This window comes from Peromyscus maniculatus, chromosome 12 (assembly GCF_049852395.1).
Source record: "Peromyscus maniculatus bairdii isolate BWxNUB_F1_BW_parent chromosome 12, HU_Pman_BW_mat_3.1, whole genome shotgun sequence".
NCBI lineage: Eukaryota > Metazoa > Chordata > Mammalia > Rodentia > Cricetidae > Peromyscus > Peromyscus maniculatus.
This window is the reverse complement of record NC_134863.1, coordinates 17,278,054-17,290,081: the sequence shown is the minus strand read 5'-3', so window position 1 is coordinate 17,290,081 and position 12,028 is coordinate 17,278,054. Positions and strand designations below refer to the sequence as shown.

Sequence of the window (12,028 nt, the reverse complement as noted above, 5' to 3'; positions counted from 1 at the left end):
TCACCACTTGGTGCAAACTACAGGAAGGCAGAAGCCCTATCTTTCTCAACTCTATTTTGAAGTCACATATTATAGTGTGCTTTAATAAAGGGATTATATCAATATGAGCATTTGATATCTAAGGGGAAATGCTTCATTTGTCACAGGACAAAAGGGATCTATGTTTGAAGGCTGCTGTCTGATGCCAACTTTAGGATGTTTTATTCTCTCTCTTTTTTTTTCCAAGACAGGGTTTCTCTGTGTAGTTTTGGTGCCTGTCCTAGATCTCGCTCTGTAGACCAGGCTGGCCTCAAACTCACAGAGATCTGCCTGGCTCTGCCTCCCAAGTGCTGGGATTAAAGGTGTATGCCACCAACGCCCGGCATGCTTTATACCCTTGTTTTAACTCTCTAGAATACACACATTAGCCTTCTGACATCAAACAGAAATTCCACTTCAATGAACACAAGACGATGAGCAACCTATTTATCAAGAGTGGTTGGAAAGCTCTAGAGTGTGGCTCATGAGCTTCCAATGGTCTTTACACTGTTAGACATGGAGGAGGTAGCAATCATGACGTGAGAAAATGGTATGAAACACAAGTTTCAGACTCCGTTATAAGATACCATGTGACAGCCACCTTCATTCATTTACAGTATCTATTGCTGTTCTTCACATATCACATAGACATGATCAGTTACAAGACAGCATCTGCACCAAGATACCTAACTCTCATGCTTTAGAAGAAAATGAAAATGCTCACCAGTCCCTGTGCTAGACAGTTCTTTTTCCATTAACTAGAAAGTCAGTGTCCAGAACTGATGTCTTAGAACTACTTCAACACAACATATTAATATGTAGTGGAATCCTAAACCTACTGGTGTTGTGTTGGCTGAGGTAAAGTTTTAAGAATGAACTGGAAGTAATTATTACCAACTTCTCTGAGGAAGAAACTCTTCCTAATCCCTTTGCAGTCTACTATGTTTCAGCTGTGTATTCCTTTGATCCCTTTTTTTTTATGTTTTGAAACAAACTAAATTGGTACCATTCTTGAATATCTTGACATACATTGATGTCAGATATACAAAAGAATCCATATGGTTGCCAGTGATAATTCTGTGTGTTCTGATTTTCCTTTATAGGGCTCTGTATCTCTAAGAAATCACTTGATTGAATTTTATGGTTGGCCTTCAGAACAAATGATAGTTACAAATTGTACAACTTTGATGTGAGATGTGATAGGTTTTTTTTCTAGTCAAAAAGGGTCTTAAATGCTCAACAGCTTCAGTTGAAAAGGGGGCATGCACTTTTCTGAATCTTCTATTGCTCACCACTCAGAAGTTGCCTATGATTATTAGAGACGTAGTCTATGCTCCTTAGCAATCACTTGCATTTCTAATTTAAAGATCATCTTTGGTCAAGCCTTATGACTATTGTAATTTATTCTAATAATATAAATAGAGTAAATTACCACTGTAACTAAAAACAAAACAAAACTCTTTTCTCAGTCAAGGTAGTTTTTGATACCATTTCTTTTTGTCCTAAAAGGATGAGTGCTTGAAAATTCTCACGTAGATTGAAAATGTAGTATAGACATTTACCTACTGAGACTCTCTGGCAACACCTGTACTAATACACAGTGTATTAAACTCACAAGTGATTGTACTTGAGTACCCAAAAGTAAGTATAAACAGAGCTCTGATTGGCCAATCTACCATCCTTTCAGAAGAGCTATTCTCTTGTTAGTCATAAAACAATTAACACCATCAAAGCTCTAAGTGGAAAAGTAAAAACTTAACATATGAATAGATTGTATGCATATGCTAATAAGGTTGCAAAATCTTTCCCATTTATTTGAAAATGTATTGCTGGAAGACAGTCTAGAGCTAAGATACTAAAACATAGAAACTTTCTATGACTCTGTCGTGCATTGGGACATCCTTCAAGGAACAGGGCTAGGTCTCAGAATCCTTGTTAACCCAGCAGGCAAACAAGCCATCTCCTTGTAGGAAAACCTCCTTGGTATTCTTGATCTACAGCAGTCCCCCAAAAGGGATTGTACATATTCTAGGCGATCCACAAGCCAATCCTCTGTGACAAGTGAAGGATTTTGACATGGACTTCGTGGTTAGAATAGAGCATTAGTAAGTGTTAGTATGAGTTTGGGGCTCATAATAGAACACAAGCGAAACTCCGGCCAGAAGAAAGGTTACAAGACACATAGAAGGTGAAAACTGAAAAAGTAGGCCAAACCAGCTCATCTAAACTCTTATGGATTACAATCTCAGATCTCAGCTTCTGCCATTAGCCTACTGCTCATGAAAACAGCCAACAGTCACACTTGCTCATGCCTTCTGAAAGGACAGCGACACACTCACTGTTTCTGAAGTAAGTGCTGGTGCTGCTGCTGCTGCTGCTGCCTGTAAGTTTCGATCGTGTGCTGAGGAAGGTACTGCATGAGCTCCAGGGACTCCTTGATCTTCAGCAACATTTCATAAGTCTCACGACCTCTCACCTATGTAAAAACCAGAACATGGGGAAGATGAAGAGCCGCAGAGCAGGCAAAAGTCAGCCAGTTCTCATTATTTGTAGATGATGTATTGGTAAATGCACCTACTCCCTGATACGTGTTTGTGACATGAATATCAATAGAGCTGGCCCTTTTCAGGCAGTTCGAGGCACACACTGGGACAGAAGAGTTGAGTCATCTGTGTGTGTTCACAGCTGAAGGTGAACAAGGAGTGGCTACACTTCTGTATCAGCTTCTGTGCTGTGAGCTAGCATTCTTTTCCCAGTCTACTTATGGCCATACAGTTCGCAGTTTTATGTTTTCTGTTGATAACTTGGTTATTTAAAATGGGCTCCAAACCAAAATGCTGCTCACTATTCTTAATTGCAAAGAGGCCATATGGAGAATATGCTTATGTTTGAAAAACCTTGTCCAGGTGCGAGTTACCATGCTGTTGACTGTGAGTTCAGTGTGGATGAGCCAACAACATATATTAAATGAGACACCTTTAAACAGGAACATGTATAAAAGAAGGCTATCAACTGATCTATTGAAATGCTGGAGCCAGAGATGCATAGGAAGCCAGTACTACCAGCCATTTCCCCAAAGACCAATGATCCAGTTTCAGCTACAATTTTATGAAACATGATGACCATGAAAAATAAGCCGTCTTTGGAGTGACAACATTTTTCAGGAGGAATAAAGCATGCTTCCTCAAGGCTTTAAAATAAAGAGAAGGATGGGCTAAAATAAAGCCAGCAGCCTACCTGGTGTGTGGTGTGCTGGGAGTGAGTGTCCAAGGCATTCTGGACCTCAGGCGCTTATCTGCCTCATCCAGTCAATGGCCTGAGCACAAGCGACAGATGCGCCCAGTTTCTCATCGGTGTTATTAGCCTGCTCTCATCTCTCTTCTCCAAGAAGCCCACCCTGACTTTAGGACCCTTCTTCTCCATGTTTGCTCCTTCACTTGTGTCTCCCCAGCCTTGCTCTACTAAGTACTCCATTACCTTGTCAGTGCTATGGGCCCAGGGCAAGGTAAATGTTCTGAAGATAAAAATTCATACTTCCTTCCAATTGCTTGGGATCCAGCCTATTGGTCACTTAACATGAATTAATCCCATTGTTTGTTTGCTTTTTTCATCCCATAAACTTGATTTTGTTTAACTTTTCATTGCTTTTAGATACAATTCATCACAGTAGCTCCTTCGTGAGTACACACCGGGATTTCCATGGACAATTAGTATAGTATATAGCAGGTGTTATGTTTTACCTAGAGTTAAAGCATTCACTTTCTGTCTGTAGCTTTAGAAGCAAGACTGGGAACCTCAGCTGACTGCCTGTCAGATTTCCCCGAGAGCCAGTGCTGGGAAGGCTCAGAAGGAGGCATGCACACCCGAACCTGTTGAGCGACTTAAGCTCCCATCCCAGGGCAGAAGATCAGTCGTTGCTCCTGGCACTGACCCCTGTGTCAGCTTGGATGGCATCAGGGTTGAACTGGTCACCAGGATTTTACAAAGTTTAAGAAGAACAGCAATAGCCACTGTTGATGGCAAAGACGTAAGGTAGTAAGGACTCAATGAATGCTAACCACAACCTAACTAAGTGACCTCATTAGTGACCCTGTAGAAGTGATGGAGAGTCTTACTTAAGAATTGGGTCAAGCCTTCTGGCTCTTCATATGTAACTATGGCTTCTGCCTTGTTTGGCTTTGTTTATAATACCCCCTAATAGAATACAAATGTTCCCTGCACATAGAAATGATAAATGTTTAGAGACACGGATATGCTGATTGTTGTGAGCTGATGGTTCCATATGATAGACATGTATCAAATGACCCTAGTGCACCCCGAAAGATGAACAGCTAATGGCTGCATTAGCAACTTTGTGAACTATTCATGACAAAAATTCAGGAATGGCAATGCTATGTTAAAAAACTTTATCACTCACAAATAATGACATGTGAATTAACTTTAATTATTTGATTGACAATGTCCTATTATTAGCTTTGATAGAATGGGAGAGTGAGTAGAGGAGCTCAGAAAATGAATATATTCTAAGGGAAAGGATGGCTTCATAGTTTATAAAGAAAAAATACTTTTGCTTTATTTTATACCTCCTTCTGCCACTGTGATTGAATGTGTTTTCCTTCTCTACATTGCCTATGTTTAACTCCTAAATTCCAAAGTGCTGCTATCAGGAGAGGGGGCCCTTGGCACGCTATCTAGGTTGCGAAGGTAGAGACTTGGTAGATGTGATTAGTGTCCCTGTAAATGATTGCTCTGAGAGCTATCTAGCTTTCTGTCCTGTGAAAGAGAATATGTAGAAGATGGAGGCATCTCAGAAGAGGGCCCTTGCTCCCCAGAACCTGACCAAGGGCAAGTTGATCTCAGACATCCAACCAGCACTAGGAGAAATCCGTGGCTGTTGTTCACAAGCTACATCATCTAAGTCACTTCACTGTTCTAGCTCCAGCTGAGTGAGAGTTCTTTCCCATTGCCCGGAGTAACTGGGTAAGTACCATCTAATAAATGCACATTCAAGGAAGCTTAGATGAAGCAACCATGAAAAGTCAAGGGTGACTCACTGGTAAGTATAGCAGTTCATCATCTGGGGATCTTCGTTTCTTGATGGAAGTCATCTGGATGCCATGCGTATTCTGACGAAAAGCTGGAGGAAGAAATATACAAGTTTCATCCAGAGAAGTTACTGAAGTGGTGATGCACTGAATATGATATTTAAGAATACATACAAAGTAGAAACCACCTAGCAACCTGGAAGATGAGGGACGTTTGTCCGAAGTACCCATCTAGTTGATGCTAGTTGCTTTTACATCAAGTAAGAAGGTGGATAAAAGACAGAAAAGGCAAACCCAGGACACTGGGGGGCATTCAGAATATGTGCTGCCTACATGTGTCTCTGAAAGGCTGTTAAGAAAAAGGAAAAGTGGGTTTCATTTTTTTTTTGCTTTTTAAAATTTTTATGTTTCAGATCATTTATCTCCTAAAGAGTTAAGTACATGGTACAGGAACTGTGTTGGTCATAGTAAAACAGGGGGAATTAGCAAGTGATAAATCACTAAGGTTTTAAAATTAGAATCTCTAATCAATTAGGATCCAGGGTGTGAAAATGATCTTTCCGCCAAAATTCAGATATTTTGTTCTTCCTAGAAGCCACCAAATTGTTGGTAATTAGAGCACCTGAGATAGGCTGGACTACTGCTCTATGCTTGCTGCAGGCACAAGAGTGAAGTTAGAATAGGGATATATATTTATATATATTACATTTGAGTTATTTGAGGAATTATCAGGGAGACAGAATCTAGCAGGAAAAGACATCACATCCAACACTTGGAAGTCAGTGGTGATAGATTCTCCTATAAGGAATAATTCAACTTTTAATTCATCTGAATATTAATAGATAGTAAGAGTAAACCCTTCTCATAAAAGAAGGTACTGTGATATACTTCAAAATACCTGTTGAAGAGTAGGCATGGCCGTTTATGCCTGGAATTCCAGAACACAGACTACTGAAGAGGGATAGTTGATGTGAGCCAGCCTGGTATACATTGAGATTTCCAGGTGTAGGTGGGGCACAGAGTAGAATCTTTTCTTCAAAAAAACCCCAAATAACTTGTTGAGCTGCCATTGGGCTTGTGTTTATGCCACATGCTTTCTAGAAGAATATTTCTCTCTAAGTCAGCAGCACATGGAGAACAAGTTTGCAGACGTCGGCTGGCCTTCAGGACTCTGTGGTGGTGACTGAAGTGGAGGCGTACACCACAGGTCACATGAACCCCTTCCAATGGGAGCATTTATGCTTTCAAAAATTTGTTCTACAGGTTTCTTACATATCCCAGCTTTTTTTTTAAAGATAGAATTAATTAAAGTTTAATAACAAATGATAAGGTAGCTGAGGCCTCATTCTGGTCAACACATGAAGTCTAGGCTCGGTGCGACCTCATCTGCACATCCCTAAGAAAATATATTCTCAAATGGCACTGTTCCTTAGAGCCCTGAGGGGAACAGGTACCACTTTAGCCCCATGCTTAAGAGCTGAGAGATAAATAGACACCTGCAGCTTTAGGTCACATTCGATCCAGGTGGAGGGCTTATAAAAAAAAACAACAACACAGATTGCTGGGACATCAGGAACAGCAAGTGCAGAGCCTGAGAATATGCCCAGTTTCCAGGTGTCGTTGATGCTATGGGCGTGGAAATCAGATTCTGAGTAATCCCATACTAAGATCTCCTACCAATGACTGTAGCTTAAGCAAGCAGCAGTGTGCCCTGGGGTCCAGCACACGTCCTCCAATTGTACTAGCCACACTGCTACGTTCTCTGAGTCCTCAGCTCACACTCATCGCTAAACCTCAACCGTTTTCCTCCCACAGCCTTCCCAACATTATCTGCAGAGCCCTACATCTGGAGAAGCCTGGGCCCCGCCCCATCTGGCCACTACATCTACTTACGGCGCTTCGTACCATCACCGTTCTTTGCGCTGTCCGACACCTGCTGCTTTCGGATGCTGTCTTCGTCGGCCTTCCTGTCTCTTCCAGGGCAAGCACAGATCCGGGCCTCAAAGCACCGTCGGCCCAGGACTTGCCCACTAGAAATCAGAGAAGAAAAAAAAAAAAAAAAAAAAAAACCAGGTTAAAGTGGCAGGTGACCAAGCCCCCTGGAGTTCTCCCACTATCTTTCTCCTGATGCTGGCCGTCATACGGGTCCCCTCGCCACCCTTCAGCATGCCTGCTTCAGCTGGTCCCCTCGCCACCCTTCAGCATGCCTGCTCAAAGCAAGCCCCCAGAAACACCTGGCAGAACACAGAGCTGCGTGCGCGCCACAAGCCACGTGAATGAAGAACATTCCATTTGTTCCACAAAGAATGGCTCGAGGAGCCATTAGCTGAACAGCTGCATTTAGCTTCATATTTTGAAGGAAACTTGAGTTAAGCCTGGGGATGTCCCTGGATAAAATCCCCTGAGGCAGCTCAGACTTCTCAAGGAAACTGGTAAATGCCTTGGGGGGTCACAGGAAAACAAATACTGTCTATCAGAAACCATTCCGGTCAAATGTCAAGAATTCAGGTCTGAAGCGACTTGCATGCCCCCCTTGGCTCCTTTCCTCCCTTCCTGACCCACCCTCCTCTGCCTCCACTTTCTCAGATCTTTTGGGGGTTCACAGTGGGTTTATAGCACAAAGTGCCAGATCTGGGGTTCTTCTCCACTGTGCACGCAAAAGGAGTGTGGAAGAACACAGGATTCTGCTTCATCGTCCGCCTATGCCTGCTTAGGAGCCTGCCGCTCCGCACATGCCACTCACTCTCTGGTTTCCAAAGTAACAATGATTAAAATCGGACGGCGGTTCATTCCTCCGACACAGCTGCTGTTGCACATGAAATTGTACAGGACTGTTGTGAATTCAGTGCCAACCTGAGCAGGAGAAAAAGAGACATAGGTGTCCACATGTGATGCAGCCTGGGCCGAGGAGGGTGTGAGCTGACGCTTTTGCCTCTGGGCTCGGCCCTCTTGGGAAAGAACTCTGCTTCTCGTGGCATCTTTCCTTCTAGGCAAGGGCATCGTACCACCCACTGGAGAGCCCCACTTTGTCTTGCTTCCAAGAGACCTTCACACTCATGTGCCCAACATTGGAACAACATGGCCAAGACGGACCTTGCTCTTTTGCAAGCTGATTCAAATCACTCACTTCAGTCTGTACTACACAGATATCTCTGGGAAAGGAGAGCTTTTTTTTTTTTTTTTTTTTTTTAAAAAATGCTCCAAAATAGCAGCAATGCTCCAAAGGGTATTTTCCTTTCGAAGTCAACTCAATATTACATAGGTTTGAATGTACATCTTCATGAAGAATATCCTAGAGCTAAAACACCCTCAGAATTAAGTCATCTAAATCGTTCAACTATGCATAAGGCAAGGCAAGCCCACAGAGTCACGTAGCATGGGCGTTACATGCCCAAGAGCTCAGAACTTGCTAGTCAACCTCAGCAGACTGGCTTTGTTAGTCCTGTGGTCTTCTGACTACTGTGTACTTCCCACCACTCAATTCTGCTTCATAGAACACATTTGCAAATGTACCATCTGTTCAGGGAAACTTCAGCTAAACCATGTGTTGTAGCTTCACCCATTTACAATCTACTATAAAATAAAATACATCTAGCATTTGTTTACACCCACTATCAATTCCCTGTCATCTAGTTAAGAGTGGGCTTCGGATAAAACTAACTAACCTCCAAGCTGTGAGGTGAGCAGCATGGGCAGAGCCCCATTACTGAGGAAATTCAGTGCACACTCACAATTTTAAAGAGATTGATTCATTTTTTTATTTTATGCATGTTGTCTGCATGATGTATGTGCACCGTGTGTGTCTGGTGCCCCCACCAGCCAGAGAAGACATTCGATCCTCTGGAACCAGAGTTGCAGGCAGATGTGAGGAACTATGTGTTTGATGGGGAAGGGGATAGAAACGGAACCAGCCAGGGTCCTTTGGAAAAGCGGCAAGTCCTCTTAACGGCTGAGCCATCTCTCCAGCCACATGTTTAGGATTTTTAAAGGGGTGACATGGGAACAAGAGACATCAAAAGAACGTTCTGGAAGTATTTGGTAGCAAAGGTGAACACAGTGATAAACATTAGATGCCGCATGTTGCCAAATGTGTATGATTCCTTCTGGCCTGCTGGCCCAGCTGCAGGTCTGCCCGCCTCGTTTGCTTGTTTACCTGGGGTGGCTCGTAAGGGACCAGCACACTCTGCCTTCCTGTGATAGGATCTTCTACGTACTGGGCGTGGCTGTTCCCTTCTACTCGAATCAAATGACTAGGAGGGGCAATCTGTCCTGTAAGTCAGAAAAAGACGAAACAGTTAGTTTACATACCCTGATAATAAAGACGATGAAATGGAGCAGCATGGAAAGTAAGATGGTGGTGGCCAAGGACACCTCTGTGTCAAAACACACATAAAGGAAACTCAGGAAAGGGGCAGACCTGTGGCCAGCTGTCTAACATGGATGACACCTAGCACTTCACACCAACACAATGAACTTTATGATGATCGATGTCTAGGGGATGGTTCCATGTTCCACAACTTAAGGTTAACTGTCTGAGCTTTCCTAGGACTCTCTGCCACATCTCTGACTTCCTCCAATCGCGTAGAATGTTCCTAGTTTCCTTGGGAAATGGAAAACAAACAAAACAAACGAGAAAGTACAGCCTAAGACTTTGACAGGCAAAAAATACTAAATGAGAAGTAGAAGAAATGAGCTGAGGATATAACTCAGTGAAGGAACACATGCCTACCATATGCAAGGCCCTGGGTTCAAGCCCCACTGCTGGAAACAAGAACACTGGAAGGTGGTGAGCACTGTCGATCTTTATTTTTTTTTCTCCTAACCATCTTTAGACCTGGCTTTACTTATAAAGATAAGAAACTTTCTGGCTCTACTGTGTTGAAAGAGGCCCAGGTTGGAGACAAGGGAGCAGGTTTTACAAAGAGCCCAACTAACGTTATAAAACTGTGATGTTTGGCAACGTTTCAAAAGACAGTGTTCTGAGACTTAGGGACCATAAAACCATCTTTACCCTTGGGGTATGAAGTTCCAGTCTGTGAAAACTATTCAATAAAAGAAAAAAGCTAAGAATATCAACATATTCTCTGCAGCACTGGTTATTTTCATTAAAACAAAATTATGTTAAAATGATGGAGAGCTCTAAAATAGTGTCATTTTGATGGAACACAGACATTTGGGCAAACTGAGGATGAAACCTGCATGTGCAGGATATCTTTTATAGCATATTGTTAAGCATAAAGCAAGACACAAAGAGATGGATAATGCAGCCACGTAGACAAAACTAGAAATTATTGTATAAAAATCAGTCAGGGATATTTGGCTGTATTTTCTCCTTCTAAATCTTTACCCGACCTCTTTCTTCTTCCATAAACACAATCTCTTCTGTGCCCTATATTTATTCATGCCAACTACCTCCTCACATTTACACTCGCAGTGTTTTCTGTGAAACCCTTCCTGCACCTCCTGAGGGTTCCTTTCTGGTTCTGGTAGTCTTTGCTTTCCTTCCCCTCCACAGAACTACAATGTCAGAGCTGTGTGACCCCTTGGGAGCACTCACCTCTCCTATAACACTGCTGTTGGATTTCGGGCTCAGAAGATGGGTATAGATTACACATGGGCACAGAACTTAAAGGGGGTCCCTAAGATCCTTCCTGAATACCTGTCTTTCTTCCCACTATCCATTTGCTCTGTATCTTTTATTTATTCCTCTTACCCATTGTTCTCCTTCTCAGTTTTTATTCTTCTCTCTTCCTCTGCTTTTTCATTTGCTCATTAGATCAGTTCTTTTATGCTCCTTCTTCTAGTTTCCCCTGCCTTCGACTTCTCTAAACTTGAATATCACTCTGGGAAAGGCACCCAAGTCAAAGGACACCAGAGCCACAACTACCATCATGCTATTCTGTCCACGTGTTCTCATTTGGAAAAAAATAAATTAATAAGTAGTTCAGTTACTGGGAAAGTCACAAATGTATGTATCAGTATTCTGAGTCTGGAATCGGAACCAGCATCTTTAGCATCAAGGAGCTGGGTTGGACAGCAGCAGGACCCCAGAAGCCCAGAACCCCACTGTTCTTACCCTCATTGAACTCGCGGCTCAGCTCATGGTTCGGGCACCGCTTCACGACCTCAGTGACATGCTCGGCTTTCTTGTAGACAGGCATGGCGCGAATGACAGCACCCTGTGGGGGCGGGGTCATCACCTTGATCTGGATGGGGCACGTCTTTGCGATTTGGCAGTACAGCTTCTTCAGTTCCGTGGAATACTGCTTAGAGAGAAGAGGGGCCCACAGGCAGGAGGCAGAGAGAACCAGTGTGAGATGTTACTCCAGATCAGAACATGCAAACCACGGCCACGCATGAAAGCCTTTCCAGGCGTGTGCTAAGCTCTGCCTACTGCAAGTGTGGCATGTGGCAACGCTGTAACAGGAAGCTATATTTGATCAATATCAATAATTAAACTGATCATTTTTGCTACTGTAAATAAAATTTTGTTTCCATGTATTTATACTATTATTTCCTTAGCTAGGTCTCTCTCTCTCTGTGTCTCCCCGACTCCGGGTATTTTTTTCTCCCTTTCTTTAAACAAGGTTTCATTATATAGCACTGGCTGGTTATCTTGGAACTCACAGAGATCTTCCTGTCTCTGCCTCCAAAGGGCTGGCAATAAACGCTTGTACCACAAGCGTGACCTCCCCCGCCCCATCTTTGGGTTGAGGAAATTGAAGTTCACAGGGGTTTATAAATATGACTTTTTCAAAAGGCCCGAGGTATTGGCAACTGATAGCTTCTGGGAGGGGGAGAGTCAGCTTTCTTTAAGGGTGTGGCCTCTGGTAGGTGGGCCAAACTCCAGAGTAGGCTCTGCCCTTCATAGTATTTGGGCTGTTCACACTGGACTCCATGCGTTAGAAATGGAGGGAGAAGGACATTAGGAATTTGGGTAGGTAGGGAGGAAAGGGTAGATCTGG

The 12,028-nt window shown here is 43.0% G+C and overlaps 1 protein-coding gene across 9 annotated transcripts in view; it reads right to left on the bottom strand.

The window, feature by feature from the left end:
* Tp63 (tumor protein p63) overlaps positions 1-12,028 on the bottom strand; it is a 199,589-nt gene that overhangs the window by 19,257 nt on the left and 168,304 nt on the right. For 6 of the 9 annotated variants that reach the window (XM_006985084.4, XM_006985082.4, XM_076548653.1 and 3 more), the window contains 6 exons: positions 11,140-11,326; positions 9,217-9,332; positions 7,807-7,916; positions 6,957-7,093; positions 5,073-5,155; positions 2,358-2,494 (listed from right to left, as the gene is read on the bottom strand). In XM_006985084.4, the coding sequence (XP_006985146.1) occupies positions 2,358-2,494; positions 5,073-5,155; positions 6,957-7,093; positions 7,807-7,916; positions 9,217-9,332; positions 11,140-11,326 (770 nt within the window). The remainder of the gene's footprint in view (positions 1-2,357; positions 2,495-5,072; positions 5,156-6,956; positions 7,094-7,806; positions 7,917-9,216; positions 9,333-11,139; positions 11,327-12,028) is intronic. The other 3 variants (XM_006985085.4, XM_042259117.2, XM_076548656.1) reach the window with 1 other exon arrangement.